The sequence below is a fragment of the Choloepus didactylus genome, chromosome 4 (assembly GCF_015220235.1).
Source record: "Choloepus didactylus isolate mChoDid1 chromosome 4, mChoDid1.pri, whole genome shotgun sequence".
NCBI classification, from domain to species: domain Eukaryota; kingdom Metazoa; phylum Chordata; class Mammalia; order Pilosa; family Megalonychidae; genus Choloepus; species Choloepus didactylus.
Window position 1 is genome coordinate 91584850 of NC_051310.1, and position 22416 is coordinate 91607265.

General features: G+C 40.0%; 1 protein-coding gene and 1 pseudogene across 7 annotated transcripts; both read right to left on the reverse strand.

The window, feature by feature from the left end:
• Nucleotides 1–718: 718 nt before the first annotated feature.
• Nucleotides 719–21801, reverse strand: DET1 (DET1 partner of COP1 E3 ubiquitin ligase). 7 transcript variants are annotated; one of them, XM_037833000.1, is made up of 6 exons: nt 21674–21801; nt 17829–17929; nt 13318–14416; nt 10303–10490; nt 4705–4896; nt 719–1366 (listed from the first exon to the last, which is right to left on the reverse strand). In XM_037833000.1, exons 3-6 carry the CDS (start codon nt 14398–14400, stop codon nt 1177–1179), a joined length of 1653 nt encoding a protein of 550 aa, XP_037688928.1. In that variant the 5' UTR covers nt 14401–14416; nt 17829–17929; nt 21674–21801; the 3' UTR covers nt 719–1176. The 7 variants fall into 7 exon arrangements, with proteins under 7 accessions (XP_037688928.1, XP_037688927.1, XP_037688930.1 ...); XM_037832999.1 differs by lacking the exon at nt 21674–21801 and adding an exon at nt 20871–21337; XM_037833002.1 differs by lacking the exon at nt 17829–17929.
• LOC119531599 lies at nt 6362–8063 on the reverse strand (annotated as a pseudogene).
• Nucleotides 21802–22416: the final 615 nt, after the last annotated feature.

The window sequence follows — 22416 nt, forward strand, 5'->3', positions numbered from 1 at the left end:
ACTGGTGGGGCTCAGTAGAATATTACTGGTGGGGCTCAGTATCTCATATCCCACTTCTTATGGGGCCATGGGAAGTCAGCCTGGATGGTAGAGGAAATTCAGAATCTAGCTGTTTGCATCCATGGCCCCCTTCATAGCCTGCTCCGGAACCTAATGCTTAAAAGCTTTCAAAATCAGATGTCATTAAACAAGCTTAATATATAAATGGTAGATACATCATGAAGAGGGAACAAACAGGCTGACTAGCTCTCTGGAGGACATAGTTGAGACTATGGCAGAAGGAGCTGGGCTGGAGGCCAGCAGGTGTTTGTCACATAGCTGTGACAGGAACAACCAATCTGATCTCTTTAGGGATACCTGGAGCTTGCCAGCTCCCACTACCCAAATTACAGTACGTGCTACAGTGTTTGTTTCTGCTGTTGGCCAAAGAGAGCTGCTCACTCTTCCACCTGCACAACACAGATGGTACAGATGGGAGCATGCTTCCACAAGAGAATGTGCAATTATGCCCAGTCCCTCCAGCTGTAACAATTACCAGGAGAAAGCCCTAGGGAAGGAAACAATCCTGGCAGATAGCTGTCTTCCATGCTCATACACACCACTTAGTTCTCCCAAGAGCAGCTGCTGTACTCATGGGCTCTAGTCCCTTTCACGGTCCTTCCTGGAACTCAAGTATTTGAAAAGCATTTGATGTGATAAGCAGTCATCAAACAGGATATATTTAAGAAAATATCAAGGCTTTATTTATTTATTTTATTCTTATTAAGAGAGCCCTTACTCTCGTGAGGAAAAAAGATTTACCTGTTTCACGTTGCAAAACACAATGCCAAAGCAGTGTCGTGATGGGGGTACAGGTGTAATGCTATCATCTTCACAGCAATAAAATGAAAAATAAAACAAAAATTAACTAGACTTAATTAATGCTGGGCATTCCCACAGGGAAAAGGCAAGAGGACTTTAAATCAATCAACAGTTAGATGGTAGACAATAAAAGAATTCAGTTAGGCTGAGCCACCTCACTCCTCTCCTCTGGCTCTCTCATTCAAGGTATACCAATTGGGAACCAAGGGATCGCAGCTGGCAGTCAGAAGCTGTGCTATGGAGTCTACTGAGATAAGAAATCTTGGAAGTCCTGGAAGTCTTGGAAGACCAGAGAAGCTGGCTTTGGTGAGGCACCTACGTGCAGCAGTGTCGCATATGGAAGTTGACAACATACTCAGCATTAGTCCTCTGCACGGAAATGGCGAAAGGCTCAAAAGGGTGAAAAGTGAAGGCAACAAGGCGTCGTACTGTGTGGCTGATGGGACGGCCCAGTAGGCCTGCCTGGATCTCAAACTTCAGCAGACCAGAGTCCCGGGCGTAGAACCTAAATGGAACCAGAAGTGCAAGACAGAAGGTGGATTTATGTTCATCACCACCTTGAAATCTAGACTGCAGCAGAAAGCTGGCAACTTACTATTTTACCTTATCAATGACATCTTGTAACATGTCAGGCCAGGTTATTGAAACTGCAAAGTCACCTCATTCTGATCAGCTACGTTTAGGGCCAAGAGTGATTATGACTCTCACTATGTTTTCCTGAGTCATCAAGTCATTTTTCTTTCCCAAGATGACCCTTAGTTACAGGCTACCCTCTTCCAGAAGCCACTTACGTCAGGATTGTCTAGGCTAGGGCTAGAAATATAATGCAAGCCACGTGTGTAATTTTAAATTTCCAGGTGGCTACATTAAAAAAAATAAAAAGAAACAGGTGAAATAAATTTTAATTTTTACTTAACCCAAATATCCAAAATATTATCACTTTAACAAATAATCAATATAAACAAAATATTGATAGTTCACTTTTTTTTTTTTTTTTTTTTGTACTAAGTCTTTGAAATCTAGTGCATATTTGACACTTAGAACACATCTCAGTTTGAGATTAGCCACATTTTAAGTGCTCAATAGCCACATGTGGCTAGTGGCTTCCATTTAGGACAGGGTAGGTCTAAGCCCATCTTTGTTTTTTAATTTTTAAGAATAAATTCTTTTAGAGAGGTTCTTTCTTATACACAAAAACAAAATATGTAGTTTTTAATTTTTCATATAATACAGTAAGCTAAAGCTGTTTCTGTCCATCCCAGTACTCAAATACCTTTTCTCATATGCAAAATAAACACCCTATGGTTTTGGGAATTAGAGATATTAGCAGGGTGGGGGATAAATGGAAGGGAAGTTACAAAAAATGCTGTGCCCTGAATTCAAGAGCTCTGTAATTTCCCATTTGGAGAGCAAATATATCAGTAAACTTAAAGATATTCATACTCTTTGACTCAACAATCCCATTCCCAAGAATTTATATCCTCAGGATTAATTCATTCATTCGTGAAGTAAACAATGACACGCTGAAAGATGGCTATTATAATATTAGCCTTAATGTAAAAAAGCCCAGAAAGAGAATAAATGCTTGGTAATAGGAGAATGGTTACATAAATTATGGTTTATCTATTTGATGGAATCATAAGTCATCATTAGGACTGAAATTGTGATGACTACATAACAACTCAGAAAACTGTTTATTAGATAATGCTTTGTGGAAAAAAGCAGACTGCAAAATATATGCTAACTATGACTACAATGGTGTCAATGCAAACATGCATATTGACAAAGGTTAGAATGGAATATACAATAAAGGTGTTGGAGTAATGGTACTCCCTTTTCAGTAGCCTTTAATATCTTTATGTTTCTAATTTTAAATTAAAAATAAGTAAGAATTACAAGCAAAACCCTTTTAGTCAGGGGCAATGGCATTTCTAGGTTTGTTTCCTAGCTTAATCTTTTTAAATTAGATAGGTAGAGAAGTTAGAAAGGAGGTAAATGTTTCTCAATGTCCAGAATTTTACTTACTTTTTGTAAGTAAAAAACCACATTAATCCAACACCAAAAGTATGAGCAAAAGACAAAATAACTTGAACTTCACCAAAATTAAAAACTTTTATACATTAAAGAATATTATCAAGAAAGTGAAAAGACAACCAACAGAATGGGAGAAAACATTTGGAAATCGAATGTCTCATAAGAGTTTAATATCCAGGATATATAAAAAATTCCTACAACTCAACAACAAAAAGCCAACCAACCTAATTAAAATGTGGGCCAAGGACATGAATAGACATTTCTCCAAAGAAGATATACCAATGGCCAATAAGCACATGAAAAGATGCTCAACGTCACTGGCAATCAGGGAAATGCCAATCAAAAGCACAGTGAGAAACCACCTCACAAGACTACAGGGGAAACGTGAACAATGAATAGGTATTTGATGGTATTACTACTTCTTGTTAATTTTTTTTAAGTTGGGATAATGGTATTTAAGTATTTTTTTAAGTCCTTATCATTTAGAAATCATACTGAAATATTTATGAGTAAAATGATATGATATCTGGGATTTGCTTCAAAATAATCTGGAGGGGATGAGAGTGGGAAAAGATACAGCAAGACTGATCATGAGTTGAGAACTGTTGAAGCTGGGTGATGGGTTCATGGAGGTTCATTATACTATTTGTATATGTTTAAATTTTTTTTTTTTAGAAGATGTAAGATAGAAAATTTTACTAATAAGCATAGTTAGTATATTCAAAGGAAAAAATACAAAATATCCAAGATTCACATCATGATGATAATTTATGAAATATCCTCAATAAAATTTCAGCTTTTTGTGTTTGTCTCTATTTAACTTATCTTGCCATCATTTTGTCATTGCTTTTCTATATCTGTCCCTCCACCTTTTTCTGTTCTATGGTTACTTTGACAGATTTCCCTTTCCCCTCCATGGTTATAGAAAGTTTACTCTTATACAACCTATGATGGTTACCACTACATTTCTTAATATCCCCCTTAACTTTACCAACATCTAGATAAAATCTATAACCTTCCTCTCCACTCAGTCCCAGTGTATACATTTAAATTTTTCCACAATAGTTTTTAAAAATTGGTTTTTTGAATTTGATTTCCATTTCCCTGAGGAAATATGGCAAATGGTGATTAATTATACAGAATGTTACACAGGCCCATTTCATACCAGTGAAGCTGGATAAGAAATACTACTAGTAGTAGTTTCTATGTGAAAGAGACCTTCCAAGCTCCAGCTCAGGGCTCCAGGAACACACCTCCCTTGAAGCGACCCCACTAGTGGCAGCGGTGCCATTTCCTCTCCTAGCACCTACAGCGCACGGAACAACCCAGGTTCTAGACACAGCAGAGGCAGATGGGTCTATGAATTGGATGTTTGTAGGGGAGGATTGCTTTTAAGTGGTTAGTTTCAAGGTTCCAGCAATAGCACCGTAATCTCCATTTCAAAATTCCTCAAATTGAGGAAGCAAGAGTTTCTCCTAAACCTGCCTATTCCTCAAATTACTCTGCTGTCTTTTCCACTAGGTAACATGGCAGAATAAAATAACTTGAGTTTCCTTCCATGGATAACCTTAAAAGGGGACAACACTTATCTGAATTGGATGCTTTGATGAGAAGCAAAGAGCAGGACTAATTAACTTATGAGACTACTACCTAAACAATGAACGCACTCACCACCTTATAGAAATAGCCTGCCCTCTCAAGCCAATCTCTGAGTACACATGGAGACACTCAACAAAATGGGAAGAAGACAAAGAGAAATCGGGCATCGTCAGCCCCTCAACAGTCTGTAGCTGTAGCAGTGCTGAGTACCTGATAGGGTGATCTCCACAAGTCTTGGGCCGCTCCATGACTGATACCCACTTGTCATCATAGCTGAAGAGAGACAAATCAAGGTAGGGGCTGCCACTGTAAGACTGGGCACTGATGGGAAGCTGGCCCAGCAGACGGCGTACTGCCTCCGTGTGCCCACCATATTTGGCATTTATAATAGTGTCTTTGAACCTAAAATAAAGCACCAGCAAGGAAGGCTTTGTTAGTGGGTACTCAAAGTTGCCTGGGATTTTAAATTTACAAACATATGTCTAAAAACAACCCAGTATGTAAATGAAAAACAAAAATCTAGACATTGAATGAAAATGGAACTCTCACATCCACAAATCTGGATAGCTCCAAATACCTTTAAAAAGCAGAAAATAGAATTAGAAGTGAAGAAAATTAAATTACCTTAGAAAAGTTAACAAAGACTTTTCTAAACAAAGTTTTAAATGAGTATAACCAGTCTATGATAATTATTCTTTTTTTGATAATGGCTCAATTAGGAAAAAAATGAAAGAACTATCTTTCTTCAAAAAACAGTCTTAGATTGCATCAAGGAAGGAGTATGGAGAGCAGAGAAGACGCTGAACAGAAGCTGCCTCTGACGATTTGTTATAAGCCACCTTCTGACAAACCTTTTGGCAAATTGCTTGTTTTGTTTAAAGTTTGGGATCTAGATACCTGTGCTCCTGCAGAAACACCAGTTATCTAGTAGAACAGTAACAGAGACACAAAGTCACACATCTGACTTTTCTTTGGTAAAAATAATGGAACAGTTACTTTTCACAGCTGTAATGAATACTGAATTTAGTATACTTTGACCTAGTATTTCTATACTTCTGGAAATTTTCCCCTAAAGAAGCAATACTAAATGCAGCAAGATCTCTGTGCACATTCAATATAGCACTATTTATGACAATGAAAAACTGAAGGAAGAATAAAAAAACCTAATGGAAAACTATAATTTTCAAAAAATTATATGGTAACGGGAAAAGTTTATCATAATGCTAAGTAAAAAAAAGTAGGCTACCATTCTATATGTAAGGAATGATTAAGAACACAAAGAAAACAAAAACATATGCCTTAAAAAAAAGAGAGACTGGCAGAAATACACCAAAAATGTTATTAGTTGTGTTTGTATAAAGACATTTTTGATTTGTTTTCTTCTTTTTAACTTTCCTATAGTTTTTAGAAAGAATGATTACATTTCTTAGGAAGAACTGTCCCATCACTATGTATTTGTTGTTTGTTGTTTTTAGTCTATATATCAAAGCATATCACATGGTTTAACAATCAAGGGGAAAATTTATTTTGAACCATGGGGAAAAACATGATATAACATCTCATCCCAGAAACTAACAAAATAGAAACCAATGGAATAAAAAACTTGAATGTCTCTAACTTGGATGAGATCAGAAAGACTGAATAGATGTGTTTTTTTTTTGTTTTTTTATTTCTAATATATTTACCGTGACTTCTTTTGAGGAATACAGAGAAACCGATAATTGGTATGTTAGTTTACTTAGTTGCCTTGTTCCCCATATATTAAACGTATTTGTAAGAATGGTTTGCTTAGCATCCCTGGGGAAAAAAAAGTGTTCACATTCTTTAGGTCTGACCTGTGGTAAGGAGAAGGAAAGATTAGGGAAAATCTACTACTGACCATGTGGAAGTTGTGAATGATAGAAATTCGGAGACTCAGGCCAGCTGAATCAAAATTAAAATGTACATGCAAAAAAAGAATTACATAATGGGAGGGAGGGCAGAGAGAGAGATCCAGGAGAGTGGGCAGTTGCACTAAGAGGGGAGAGGTGGCATTCAAACCAGCATGTGGCATTTCCTTTGTAGGGCAAGATGGTCAGAATGGGAGAAGCTGCAGTCACACTCTGGACACTGGAAGGGTTTGACTCCAGTATGTTTTCAGTAATGTCTTGTTAGTTCATCAGACTGAGCTAACTTCCATATGCATCCTTCCCATGAACATTTGTAGGATTTTCTCCTGTATGTGTTCTTCTGTGTGCTTTCAAGTGCGAGTTTTTACTGTAAACTTGGTTGCATTCTTCATAATTGCAACTGTGTATCCTCCATTTTCTTTGGGTGTCTGGAGACTCCACAGGTAAAAGTGTCTTCTCAGGCTGTACGATGACCGAAGGGTGGTTCCCTTGCAATAACGCTTGCAGGGGGGACACTGAATTCATTAAAGGAGGAACATTTCTTCAGGATAATAATCTCTCCTCTGTGGTTTGATCTCAGGTTCTATTTAAATTTCTTTCTGTAATATAGGCTTCTCATATGATTCATTTACAGGTACCTGCATGCTACTATCTGAATTTTCCATCTCCAACAAGGAGGCCATGAGCAGCTGCTGGAGGTGACTGGTGTACATAAACTGGACAGGCTGCACAACAGGCCATATCCCTGGGCTTCAGACTCCATGTCAGGAGGGTGTAGCAGCCATCACTAGGTCATGGGCGGCGGAATGCCAAAGGGCTGCACTACAGGTGGAGGAAGCGTGTGCTTCTTCATCAGGGGACTAGAAAAGGGCATGTTCAGCCAGGGCAAGGCTCTCCTGTGCCATGACTGGGATTCCAGCAAGGAAGGGCAATCTTCCCCTGAAGGTGTTGAACCCTGCTTGTTCACAGTGAGGTCCACTGGCTCCATCTTTATTCTATGCAAAAGGCCTTCTGAAGTCTGAAAGAACTTGTCTGGCAATGGTGTGGAGTTAAGTGGCTCATACTTGTTGAGTTTCATCAGCTCCAAGTAATTAGATGGGTATGACACTGAGACAGGCTCCATGGCCTCTTGCTTAACAGTGACTGGATCAAACATGAGCATTCTTTTAGTTAAACCTTCTAAGGTGCTCTGGTGGCTTTGAGAATCATGGTGCTGAGCGCAGCAAACAAGAAATAAAGGCCTGGCTCCGGGCTTCCTTGAACCCCACAAATGCAGTAATGTTGGTGCTCTAGTTCAGGCAGCAGGGGCAGCCGCAGAGGACAGGGACAGGCACATGTGCAGCAAGCACTGCACAGCTCGGCTCAGCTCAGCGGGCATTCACACATCCCTCTGGCTTGGGCCCCGGCTCCATGGGGCTCCATTCCTGGCTCCCCTCTGGCTCCTGGCACCAACTGTGGGCAGTCACATGACACTGGCACCACTTGCTCAGCAAGCCTCCTAGAAGGGTTTTGGTTTTTGTTTTCACTGTTAACCTGAGGTGCTGGATGGACATTAACACTTCTTGGTTCCTCGGAAGAAAGCCTAGCTATCAACACCACTTGTCCATTGCTCCTCTTGACAGTAATTTTCACAGCCTCAGTCTAAATCATAAGATTAAACCGTGGGCCAAATATAGAATATATTTCTTTCATTTTCATTTGAGCTGGAATCAAAGACCCTGGGCTCTTTGGTTTTCAACCCTTTTTCAGCAGAGATCTAGCACTGCCTCTCATAATTCACACTCAACCCTGCCCGGCTCACTGACTTCAAAAGGCAAAATGATGGGGACTGGCCCACTGCTTTGTGATGATCACAAATAAAAGCATCCATGACAATCTACAGGTTGAAGCTGCTCCTCCTCCTCAGTAACACCCAGCATCTTTACTCTTCGTGCTCCCCACTGAGTAAAGGATGAAGTAGTTACTCTGTCCGGTAACTGCCTGAGTTTAGCTTCTGACTAACTATCACTCTGTCCCATGACAAGTCTTAATTCTTAGTGATTTCAAAATTCTTGTAGATGATCTTTCAATATCAGGGCCTCTTGTTTTCTTGACCACCCTCTCTGCATCTAATACTCCCCAGGTTCATTCTCATCTGCATACAAACATACCATTCCCCTCCCCCATTAAAAACCAAACAAAAAGCTTACCACTTGCCTCTCCAGCTAAGGCCTCATTTTTCTGCTCCCCTTTACAGCAAACTCCTCATAACAATTTTGGGTACTGGTTCCAATTCTTCTCTTCCTTTTTTTCCTTTCACCATTCACCATTTCACTGAAACTACTCTTGTTAAGGTCAACACTGATCTCTATGTTGCTAAATGCAACAGCTAATCACCAAATCCTTATCTTCCTTGACCTGTTAGGTAGACCTAACACAGATATCATTCCTTCCTCTTTGAGAAACTACTAAACCTCTCCACTTACAGAACTTCTGATCCTCAACCCAAACCTGCTCCACCCACAGTTGAATGGCAACTCCCTCCTGCAGGCTGATCAAGTCAAAAACATTACAGTCATTTTTTACTTCACTCTTTCACATCCCATATTCCATCCTCCACTCATCTTTTGGGCTCCACCTTCAAAATACATTGAAAATACAGTTAATTTACACCCCCAATGCTACTACACTGATCCAAGACCTAAAGCAGATATTTTCCATAGGTTGGGGGAGCAATTTAAGTCTGTGAAACCTAAAGGCACTAACTCAAAGGCCCTAAGCTTAGGCCCTTGGCCCAAAGTACCTTTCATTTCATAAGAATTTGCTACCATTATTAGAAGCTCTGTTTGGTAGGACCTTGTTGACTAGTGGGTATTGATTTAGGGGGACTTAGGTGTTTTGTGAATGGACTCCATAAGTAAATATCTGAAGGTGGCTTCTTTTGGGTTGGTCAGTTTCCCAAGGGAAAAAACTCTCAGCTGGGGAGTATAAGACTGGATGACATAATCTGGTAAGGGGGACAGAAATCTCACCCTTCAGTAATCAACTTTCACTTAATTCCTCTGTTTTTAGTATGACATGTCTCATCCCAGCTCTCAGCTATGCCTCATGAACCCGAGACCAGGGCCTGTCTGGTTCAAGTTCTCCAGAGTAAAACTCCAGCCTTTTGTTGAGGTGAGGAGGTGAGAGGATGTCACTTGGCTGTGCAGCTTAGGGAAGGGACACAGAAACTCTGACCACTCCTTTTAAGAACTTCAGCAATCCTCCCGATTTCAGCCTCATACCCTTGCCTTCAGAATTACTTAGGGCCTCCAGTTTCCTGACCCTTTGCAGAGTTCTGTGGAAAAAGTCAGGCTTGTTTTCTTGATGGCTAAGATCTGCAGCCTTAAATTTCTGTCCCCTGAGGTATGCTAAGTCAGTTATCACTTATCCATTGGCTTTTCAGCTTCCAAAACTTTGTTGACATCTCCTGTCTGCAATCACCTCCTCTCACATTCTCTTTGTTCTTATAGGTTTGTACCTCTTATTCCTTTATTGTCATTTTAGTGGGTTCTGGGGATGGAATGGAGATAAATGTATGTGTTTATCATACCATGTTTAACCAAAAGTTCTAAAATTATTTCCTTAGTCATTCATTCAATAAATATTTAAGTGCCTGGCAGTACATCATGAGGAAATAGCAATAAATAAAAAAAAACAAAATCTCTATCTTTTTGGAGCTCACATACAGTCTAAGGGGAATTACAGACAATACACAAGTAACGTCCTAGGTTCTGAAAAACGAAAAGGAGAAGTTCAGACGACACAGGCAGATCTAACCAAGTCCAAGTGAATAGAGAGAATAAGGGAAGGTTGGTTACCTGGAGGAAATAACTTTTGCCTAATGCCAACAATTTTTTAAAAGAAAATTAAGCCTGTTAAGCTTTGTGGAACACCTTACCGGCGTTGGATCTGCCTTGCAAAATTGTTGCTGGAAGCTGAGCAGGGAAACTGAACTTCACTGTGCAGGGTAGCATTACGGAAGAGGTCACAAAAGTTTTCAAAGAGTTCCAAAAGCTCATCTGATGTATTCTCAAACACAGCAATCACCTCTGTTGTCACCATATTGTATACCACAAAAAAAGAAGCCTGCAGGAGAAGAGAGAGCGAGCTATGGGACAGCTGAGTAGAATGCCCTTATCACTTGGCTGCAAAGTCAAGACAACCACACAAAACAAGCAAATACCTCAGCTATAGCACTATGGCAATACATGCTCCGGGTAGTTCTGAGAAAAGAAGACATTTTGGTGGGCTTTATCAATAAAGAGCCTCTATATTGCCAGATTTTCCACTATACCTGTGCAGCTAAAATTACTGAGTTGGCCAGCATATATGTATAAAAACATTTTCAATTTTTCGTTTCAAACTGTGCAAATTCAATACTTTACTTTCCAAGTGTTTATTCCATACTTGCTCCCCAACCCACCCTGAGAAAAAAAACACTTTTGTAAAATGCCAGATTTAATTTTCTCTCCTGCTGACAAAGTGATTTGCAGTCTGGGGCTGCCTGTTAGCAAATTATTTTCTCCTATATGTGTATAGTTGAAAGTTCAATTTAAGGGCCTTTATTTTTCCCTCTTAATATTTCTAACATGCAGAGAGACACCTTAAGTATATTGTGTTCTAAAACTGCCCAAGCAAGTTGTATCCAAGAAGGGCACTGCTGTTGAACAAATAAAAAATCAGAGAGGCATTTTCCATTTCTTTCTTCACAAATGTTCTTTTAGCCTAGAGCATTTGTAGGATACATTTGAGATTTGTAGCAATTAACATCAGAGGGAGAACCTAAAAAGCATTCAAATGCCATAGGTGGCAGAGCTACTGCTTTTTGAATGGGCCCCTAGTGACCAACACTTTTCCTTTAAATCTCTGTTCTGCCTAACAAAAGAAGCTCCAGGGACCCTTACTTTTTGCCACAGTGAATGTAGCAGTGTGAACTAGTCTGCAAGATTCCCAGAAAACTCTAGAAGTTTTCAGAACAGTAGGATTAGTAGTCCCCCCTCCTATGATTGAGTTTAAATCCCCATTACCAATTTCTGGAGCCATTTAGGCCCACCTGATTTACTGGTAATTAGTCCTTCCTGGAGCTTATATTACATGGCTTTCGCAGTCACCTGGCAATTAAGTTTGGCTGTTAAAAAAAAAAAAAAGCTGAATGGGAAGGTGAGAATAATAAATACTCTTAATATTACCAAGGCTTTAGTTTGAAAGCACTTTTTATTCATTATCCTTATGGGAACCTTTCAAATTAAAGAGAGGGAGGATGGAGACAACTAGGGCAGAAAGATTGAGCTTAAAGCCACAAACTCTATAGGCAAAGCAGAGAGCCCCAGTAATGTGTCTGGCTATAACTTATTGTAGCTACCAGACCAAAGAAAAAATTAGGTCATGTTTTAGCAATAGCAAAAAGGATAATCTCAAATTCAATCACAGACAATGTATTCCCTTCAAAATAAAAAGGTAATTAGAGCTCGAACCCAAATAAAAATTGACTCATGTCCTTTCAGGGCTTCACCAGGATCTTTCATAATTATGTCAATATAGAATTATACAAGTATTTACTAGCCTTCCCTCCAGGGCAGACAAGGAAATAAAGGATAGGAGGATACAGAAGTCAAGGGCTTCCACCGCCAATCTCCCATGAGGCTTAAAATGAACTAGATGCGAGCCTGTGATGGCTCAACAAGGAGCACCATCATTAATAGGGAAGGAAGAGAATACAGGGTGAAAGAGAATCCAAGCTGGAAAAAATTATTTCTACCCATATACCCTCCCTCCCCTTTTTAAGAACACATAAGCTAAGATTCAGAGGGAAAATGTCAGAAAACATTTTACTGCAGGTGGCTGGTGAGGTCTTATGGAATGATACCTTGGACAGTACCTCTTAATGCAGAGTCAACTGCAAGTCAATGAGAGCTACCAGACTCAACTGACTTTGTGGTTTACTGGTTTGCTAGCTTTCTAAATTTCCAAACTTGTATCTAAAGAGACAATCTGGAGATAGCAGAATGGGAAGGCAAACAGAATGAAGGTACAAAGAGGTAGCTCTCTTACTTTGTCAACATCAAAGTGGAGAGCTTCTTAAAAGAGAAATCTAAATTACCCTGAATTTAACATGGTGTTTCAACCCAAAGGTCTTGACAGTTTCTGTGCTCTTAACCACCTTATTCCTATTCCTCTTTAAGAAATGCCTCTCTCTCCTACCAACACCTTTCACCTGAACTGAAAAACCTTTAGAACACGCAAACCTGGTTATTCACTTTGTGGATTGGAAAGTTGGGCTTCCTTTTGATCTTTTCACTGTTCTACAACCTATGTCCTGACATGTGGGCAATGTCATTATATGGTAATCAAATTAATCTGTTGAATCAGGAAAGTGAAACCAGATTTTTAGAGATTTTCTTTTTCGTATGGTATGGGCTTTTCCCATTGCCAGAACTAAAACAGTCAGACCAATAAGCACATTCTTACAAAATCAAGGCAGAATTGTCCATAGGTAATCCACACCTTGATCTTGTGGCATCTGGGCTTCCATCTCAAGGAAACTAAAAATGCTCTGCAGAATACTATAAACAGTTGAATGTATGCTTTGTTTTGTATGACTGCATGGTATGTGAATATATCTCAATAAAAATGAATTAATTAAAAAAGAATGCTCTGCAGAAGAATCAGAATAATAATCACCGAGTTGACTATCCACTTGTTAGTGGCTTGAGATTTAGTTACCATTTGTCCAAATAAATACATGAGGCCTGAAAAAAATGGAGCTGATTTTAAGTTTGAGTCTTAGGAGGGCAAAATTTCAAGACCATGTGAAAATGTGTATTTCTGAGGGACTGGCTATAGGCAAAGACAGAAACCTGTCCATTTTGCCAAGGAGACTGGAGGGGCAAAAAGAGGAGAGTCTACCTCATACCTGTGATGGGTCTGTGACCCGCAGTGTCACTACATCCTCACTCGTATACTTGATAAACAGATGGTTTTCATCCAGAAGCTGCATTTTCCACATGCGTAGCTGACGCAGCTGGTCAAAATACTGGAAGAAGCGCCTCTTGGCCATTGCGCTACCATCCTGTTCTGCCCGATGCCACAAGTATACCAGCAACCGATGCTTCAGGGAATTGATGAAAGGATCCCTAAAGGGATTGGCCATGCCTGTCTGACTGTCCCGCTGTACCTCAGGAAAAACAGCTGACACAGTGAGCAGGTCATCCTCGTAGCAAAAGCGGCCAATAGTCCGCACATCAATGAAAGTTCCTTCGGGAGTCACTTGGAAGACATGGATTGTCTGCTGCTGCACTGACAAGATGGCCAGGATGTTCTTGTACAAATACAGCCCTTGGTTGTGTGACAGGACCACTTTGTCACACTTGAAAGTACGGGTATCACATAAGCGGCCAGTGTGAAGGTCAATGATATGGAGGGAATAGTCCTCCAGAGGGGACCGTGGGTTGGGAGTCACTGACTCGCTGTTTCGATAGACCTCATAGAAAGGAGGGTGAGGCTCATCTGGGAGGTAGGCAGCGGAGCCCACGATGACACAGCGGCAGTCGTCAGTGAAGAGGCTGCACTCCCGGTTCAGGTGCTCGCCATTGGCTGCCACGTTGGTGATGTGCAGCAGGACAAAAAAGCGTTCAAAGAGCCGGCCCCGGATATTGACTGACCGCTGGTCATTGCCATTGGACAGGATATCCCCCTCATATCCCTGCAGTAGGTCCTCTGCTGCCTGGCAGCCCTGGTACTCATAGATTTCGAGAGAGGTCTGGTCTGAAGAAAAAGCAATAAAGTAGCGCCCATCAGGTGAGAATTTACGTAAGAAACAAGGAGGCTTCTCAACGTTGACCACTGTGAAGTTGGGAAAGACATTCTGGTGGAACACTCGGACCTGATGCCAATGGGTACCTGCCTTGCCTGAACTGATTCGCCGGCGTTCCAAGCGGTGAATGACATTTTGGTTTTGGATTCTTCGAGGTTTGATGGTAGAAACATGATGATCCATTATCACAATCACATCTCTGTATGGAAAAGTAAAACATAAATCAAGAAAACAAAATCTACCAAAATATAAATATATACAAATCAAAGAGAATTCCCTCCTTATATCCTAAAATTTCAGTGGATAAGAATCACATTCAATCTGCATTCATTCAAAAATGATTTACTGGATATTTATTCTATGGCATTTATTTTAAGGCCTCCAAATGTTTTATTCTACCTTGATTCAAATCAAAGTTTAATCACAGGACATAAAATCAATGGCACTACTTGATGAGATTTTCAATGCATGTGGATAAAATACATAAACAACTGTTACTTAAAGAAGTGAGGATAAAGGAACCCATAGGGTGATGCGGTTTCCACATTCCACTTGAAGTAGTAAAAGGCTGATTCTAAACAGACTGTGAAAAGCTAAGTATGTATATACTCCTATAGCAACCAGTAAAAAAAAGATATACTCAAATACACAATAGATAAATTGAAATAGAATACTAACAAATGTCCAAAAGACTCAAAAGAAAGCAGAAATATAGAATCAGAAATAAAAGTGAAAAAACAGAAAAATAATAAAAGAGTAGACCTAAATCCAAACATATCAACAAGTACATTAAATGCAAATGTTCTAAACACATCAATTAAAAGATTGAAAATGTCAGAGTAGACTTTTTTAAATGACCCAATCATATACTGTTAACAAAGTTAGAAGTAAAAGAATGGAAAAAAAGGTAATATCATGTAAACACTGATGAAAGAAAGCTGGAATAGCTATATTATAGCAGACAAAGTAGATTTCAGAACAAAGAAAATTGTCAGGGATAAAAAGGGTAAAAGTCCAAGATGGCTCCAAGTTTTGTCATGATAGACTAAAAAAGTTATGATCCAACTAAGAGTTTTAAAAGCATAATCATTTTGAGAGTTAGAAATGTATTTGTTGGATTTCTCAAGCCTGAGGGAATAGTTGGTCAGTGATCTAATTAGGAGAGTGTAGCTTCATTTCTTAACAACGAAAGGGTGCATTCACCAAGAAGATAAAACAATCCTAAATGTGTATGCACCAAAAAGAGTGTTTCATAATACAAAAAGAAAAAAAATGGCAAACTGAAAGACGAAATAGACACAATTACAGACAGAGATGCTACCAGTACTCTCTCAGTGAGAGAAACCCCCTAGACAGAAAATCAGGAAGGAAAGGGAAGAACTGAATAACATCAACATCCAACTGTATCTAATTAACATTTATAGAACATCCACCCAGCAACAGCAGAATACACATTATTTTCAAGTGCACATGAAACATTCACTAAGATAGACCATATCCTAGGTCACAAAGTAAAACCTTAAGAAGCTGTTGACACACAACTTTTAAAATGCAAAGCACTGGATTATTGTTGTTTAGAAAGAAAGAAAAGGAAGATTAGTGTTTTAGTTTGCTAATGCTGCAGAATGCAAAACACCAGAGACAGATTGGCTTTTATAAAAAGGGGGTTTATTTGGCTACACAGTTACAGTCTTAAGGCCATGAAGTGTCCAAGGTCACACATCAGTAATCGGGTACCTTCACTGGAGGATGGCCAATGGCGTCCAGAAAACCTGTTAGCTGGGAAGGCACATGGCTGGCGTCTGCTCCAAAATTCTGGTTTCAAAATGGCTTTCTCCCAGGACATTCCTCTCTAGCAAGCTTGCTCCTCTTCAAAACATCACTCACAGCTGCACTGAGCTCCTTCTCTTTGAGTTAGCTCATTTATATGGCTCCACTGGTCGAGGCCCACCCTCAATGGGTGGGGCCACGCCTCCATGGAAATATCCCATCGGTTATCATCTACAGTTGGGTGGGGCGCATCTCCATGCAAACAACCTAATCCAAACATTCCAACTTAATCCCCACTATTACGTCTGCCCCACAAGATTGCATCAAAGAATATGGCTTTTTCTGGGAGACATAATACATTCAAACTGGCACAATTAGTGAGTATCATTTACTGTAAAATCTAGTTAAAAGTCTATACTTGATTCTGTATTTTTTAAAATCATAAAGTAGAATTTCTAATTATATTTACAAAAAGGGGCAAAGAGCTTTCCTATAAAATACCAATATTCCAAAGACAGCTAGCTGGCTTTTAACCTTGAGATTATGCTGTTTGTAACATGGAACCATCACCATTAAAATAATTGTCATAGAAAACTGTGACTGTTCACACAGTACTGTTTATTCAACAACCTTGAGATAATTAACCCTCAACAATGACCTCACTGATGTTACTCTAGCTAAGAATGCAGATTCTTTTAGAATTAGAAACACATCTAAAGACATTTCTCTTTAAAAATCATTTTACAAGTAAACATTTTTAAAATGTCTAACCAATTAATTTTTAAACCCATCAAAAATCCAAAATTCCCAAAGCACTGGGAATGCAAAGATGGACAAGACAATCCTTAGGGACCTCATGCTCTTGGTAGGAAACAGACGAGTAAAAAACAACAACAAAAAGTATGCTATAAGGTGATAAACACTATAGCTAAAGAATATTTGTTATGGAAACAGTGATAGGAGAAATTGTTTGCCTCAAGTAGGAGCGGTGTCAGTAAACATCATGGTCTTCTAACTCTCCAACTTGATCCTTCTCCATCTTCCTCACTACACTTCTACAACATCAGTCTTCTTTTTAACCACTGAATAAACTTGCTTCTATCTCAAGACCTTTGTGCTTGCTGTTCTTTCCTCATGCCTTCACATAGCTGCCTGTTTCATCATTCAAGCATCAGCTAAAATAGCAACTCTTCAGAGGTTTTCTCTGATCACTCAAGCCAAAATAATGCCTTTCTCCATCCACAATCTATCCTTTTACCCTATTTTTCCTTCATATCCTTTATCACTTTCTGAAATTATCTTACTTGTTTACTTTATTAGTTTCTGTCTCCCCATACCAGAAGCAAGGACCTTGTCTAATTCTTTGCTGTATCCTCAGCACCCAGGACAGTGCCCAAGGAACAGAATATGCTCACAAATAGGTTTTATTTAACTGGGGCAACATATGACATTAGCTTTAAAAGATAAAGAATTCACCAGGCAAGGAGGAATATTTAAGAAAGAAAGCAGAATGGAGATAAAAGAATGAACACTTAAAAAGAGTATGGCAAGGCACATTTGGGAAATTGAATACTTCGAAGAAGTTAGAGCACAGGAAGCACAGAGGGAATGATGAGGGAGAAGCCTAGAAAAGAGGAATGGAATCAGATTGGAAACATTTTGCATGCCATGCCATGCAACCTATTACAAGTTTTAAACAGGGGAGTGACTAAATCTATTTTAGAAATAAAAACATATACACAATGAGGTATTTATGTATATTCTGTCCCCTTCTAAAAGGAATCTGAAACATTATCTATAAATATATATATAATTTCTAGTCAAATTTAAAATGTGCATACCTCTATGGCTGAGCAAATCAAATTTATCCAGCTGCCAGTCACAACCCATTAATGCGGTCTTGAAATCAATTTAGGGTAAATACTGATTGACAGTCTAGAAACTGAAATACAATAAAAAAACACCAAACTGTATCACACATAGTAAGGTTAAACACTGTTTTGTGAAACTTTCATTTCAATTATATATATATATAACTTTTATATATAAATATATATATTTGTATATATATTTAAAAGTTATATGCAATGGGTGAGGATATAAAAAAGTATTTCCTACTGATCTAGACTAGAGCCAGGGTGTGTGAACTACTGCCCTCAGGTCAAATCTAACCTACCTGTCTGTTTTTGTAAATAAAGTTTTATTGGAACATAGCTACACCCATTCATTTATACATTGCCTATGGCTGCTTTTGCCCTTCAAAGGCAGAGCTGAATAGCTGCAACAGAGACCATATGGCTCACAAAGTCTAAAATATTTATATCTGGACCTTTACAGCAAATGTTTGCAGACCCTTGATATTGAGCAGTGGGTTCCCAACTGGACACATTTCTGGTTGTCACACCCATGGGGGAGTGTGGGTGCTATCAGGATCTAACAGATAGAGACCAGGGATGCTGCTCAACATCCTACAGTAAACAGGACAGCCCCTTCCAACAAAGAATTACCTGGTCTAAAATGTCAACAGTGCCAAGGCTGAGAAACTCTGACCTAGAGAAATGTCTGTACATATATAATAGGAGACATATAATCAAGAAGGTTTGTACCACAACCATTAACAACAGTAAAAATTGACAATACCCCAAATGTCCATCAACAGTACATTGGATAGATTAATTGAAGCATATCAGGCAGTGGAATTCTATGAAGCAATGAATCAATGAACTACAGTTATACATAACAACACCGATGAATCTCAGAGCACAATGTTGAATGAAGAAAGCAAGCTGGAGACTATCTACAGTGTGATTCCATTTATTGTTTAAAGGCACAAATAAATATGGTATACAATTTAAAGACTCAAGGAATCAGAAACAAACTTCAGGAAAGTGGTTCCCTCCGAGGATGTAAGACACGGGTTAGGAGTTGGGAGGGACACGTTGGGAATCCCAAAAGTATTTCTTTTTTTTTCACTTAAACTGGCATTCATTGAACTGTTATTCTTTTAATGTTACAATTTTTTTTAGTATTATTTCCCACTTACTCAGAATTTAATTAAAACATTAGAAAACAATTATTGTGAAGGGAAAACAAAGGTAAGACAATAAGAGGAAGCCACAGGTACACAGAAAGGCATTCCATAAGAACCTGCAGAACTGCCAAGCTTCAAATTTGGCTCTGATTTTCTCAGCAGACAAGATAAAGAGAAAAATATAATCAATTACAGAATTTGCATTGCCAGTAAGATAAAAACTTAATAGTTGCTTGGAAGAAGCACAGATTTTCCCATCACTGGAGTTTAAAAGAAATGTCTTCTATGAGTTTTCTCAAAGGACCTTGGCAAGATAAAGTGAGCAATATTCTCCACAACAGCCAAACAATAAATGTAACAATGAATTTCAACAGTAACACTGCTGATGTGGCCATTTTGATGCAGCCTAAAAAACAGACTATCAAGGTTTCAGCATGTTAAAATAGCAAGTAATGAACAAAACAGCTTCCCTCAATCCCTGCGTGGGCCACCGCTGCCAGCTAGCACCCTGCCAACCTAGGACAGGTGCTGCAGAGAGGGAGAGCAGAATGGATGGGAGATGTGGATGAGGTCCTGGAAGGGACAAGAATGGGTATTAGGCACCACCTAGCAGACTGTGCCCACATAACCAGGAGTCTGGTAGAGTTTACTACAGCTGTTCAACTTAGAAAGGACCACCAGTCATTTTAAGCAAAGTACATGCTTTTTCTGCAAAAATTCATGTTCATTTCGAATGGACCCACCTTAATTCTCTGATTTCTCTTTTAAAGTAAAGATATCAGTACTAAAATAGGGGATTGGGGATGGGAGGTAGGGGCGGGGATGAAGACCTGTTAGTCTCAGCTTCAGACAGCACAAGAAATTCTCACTGACTTTTCTAACACTTCTATCAGCACTCTCAGTGATATTACACATTTTTTACATACATTATATTTTATATCATACAATTACAGATTTTAGGGACATAGAGTTAGTTCTAAAAAGTCTTTTCCAATCTGTACTTGGTGGGGTTTTTTCCTGATTATAAAAATAATACATGCTCATAAAAATTCAAAACCATATAGAAAAACATAATGAAAATTTTTTCTTTAATTAGAGTGGGAGTTACAAATAAAGAGAGCAACTCATGGTCTTCTTCCTAAAAGCTGGCCCTCTACCAGTTTCTCTACTCTAGTGAATGGCATGGCCATTCATTCATCCGGTAACATGAACCAGAAACCTGGGAGTCTTCCTTGCTATCTTTTTCACTCAGTCCTATATCTATCATTTTACCTCCTAAATAGTTTACTAAGCCATCCACTTCTTTCTCTCATGACTTTCTCACCCTTATCCAAAATTTTATAATTTCATGCCTAGATTTCTGCAACAGCTTCCTAACTGGTCTCACTGAATTCACTCTTGTGAATCCAATCTATTCATCAATGATCTTTCCAAAAGGGATTTCTGATCATGTCCTTTCCCTTAAGGATTAAGACAAGTCAGTAATCTTCTCATTCCTCTTAATGATAAGGATCAAAATCCCTAACATGGCCAAACCCATGCTCAAAGGTCTCACACTTAACTGCATCTCAAGCCTCAACTTTCCCCATTATCTCTATTCTAACCGTTTCTTCAACAGGCATCACACCTCCTCCCTCAGAACCTTAGCACTTGCTGTTAACCTCGGTCTGGAAAGCTCTTCTCACTCTGCTGTGCCAACTCCTATTTCAGATATCAGTACAACCATTACTTCCTCAGGGAAGCCTTCCTTGATCTCCCCATTACACAAAATCCCAATATACCAGTCATATCTCTCCTTCATAGCACTTACTATGCTTGCAACTTTGTCTCTAAATTTTACTTACACACCTACCTTCCTTACTAGATGGTGTGTTCCCAAGAACCAGAAGATAAACATTATATTCTGTACGTCCATCACAGTGCTTGAGACATCATAAGCTTCTCTTCCTGAATACTGAACATGCTCCATGCCAACTTCTTTGCCAACTCAGGCATCCACCAGGGCTGTTCCCTCTGCCTGGAATGTACTTTCCCTGGCCGTTGTCATAACTTCTCAAGTTGCAGCTTAAACGTCACCTCCTTCAGAAAGTCTCCCCTGAGCACCCTATCTAAATAGAACTCCCACAGTAATTGTTACAATTTGTATTTATACTTTTGCTTGCATGATAATGTGTTTAATGTGATCCCCCCACGAAATGTTACTCTCCAGGCACGGAGTAACCATGTCAGCTTCAGCCACCACGATATTCTCAGAACCTAGCACTGAGGCTGCAACCTAATGGGCGTTCAATACGTTATTTACGGAATAAAAGTAGGAAGAAAGCCTTAGTCGGGTAACTAAGTCACCTTGTGGTACTAAGCAAGTCCTTTACTCTCACTAGGTTTTAGTTTCCCCAAAACGGCAGGTGCACATTTTCCGCAGTTCCTCGTAACTGCTTCCAAAACGGAGAGGGATGCCAAGGGGCGGGCAAACAAGCTCAAGGGGGCGCCCCCGGAAAGAAAAGTCCGGGGCGGGGCCTCAAAGGGAAGAGACTTCTGAGGGAGAGCGGGGATCGCGGGGCCTCGGCGTCCCGCGGGGAGGGAGCGGCCCCATGGCGGGAATCCGAGGAGGCCGGATGGGTTTGGAGGCTGGACCGAGGAAGGGGAAGTCCTCACCTGTCAGGTCGGGCTCAAAGGGCCGGGGCGAGCGGGCCACCGGCCTGCTCGGTGCGCACCTCCCCCGGCCCCGCCCCCGCCATGCCTCCGGACCCCGGCACCCAGGGGCCACAGGCCCCGCTTCCGCTAGCCACCGGAAGTGTGGTGCAGCGAAAGGGGAAGTAAGGGAGAGCGCTTCGCCGTCCAGCCGGCGCTGACAGATGGCACAGCGCACCCTGGTGTCCGGAGGGGCGTTTGAATCCACAGAAGCCCGATGGCCGCTAAGGGAGGTTAATAAACCTGTCGCCCCAGCCTAGGCACCTCCGCGATCCTCTATGGCAGTGTCTCTGGGCCTGCTGAGTACATTTGCAAAAACATGAGTAAAAATAATTTTTTCATCTCTTGATTGCACCATTTCATGAGCAGAGAAACTGTTCGCTCTTGTCTCCTTCCAGACAGTGAGTTCCCTGCAGATCGGACTGTACTGAGCATCTCTGACACTCACCGTCTGTGTTGCTTTGAATCTATTATGTCCCCCACAAAAGCCATGTTCTTTAATGCAATCTTGTGGGAGCAGACTTATTAGTCTTTTGATTAGGGTGGAACCCTTTGATTGAGTGTTTCCATGGAGATGTGACTCACCCACGTGTAAGCCGAGACCTTTGATTAAATTATTTCTGCAGAGGTGTGACCTGTCCATTCAGGATAGGTCTTGATTAGATCACTGCAGTCCTTTAAGAGAGCTCAGGGAGAGAAGAAGTTCA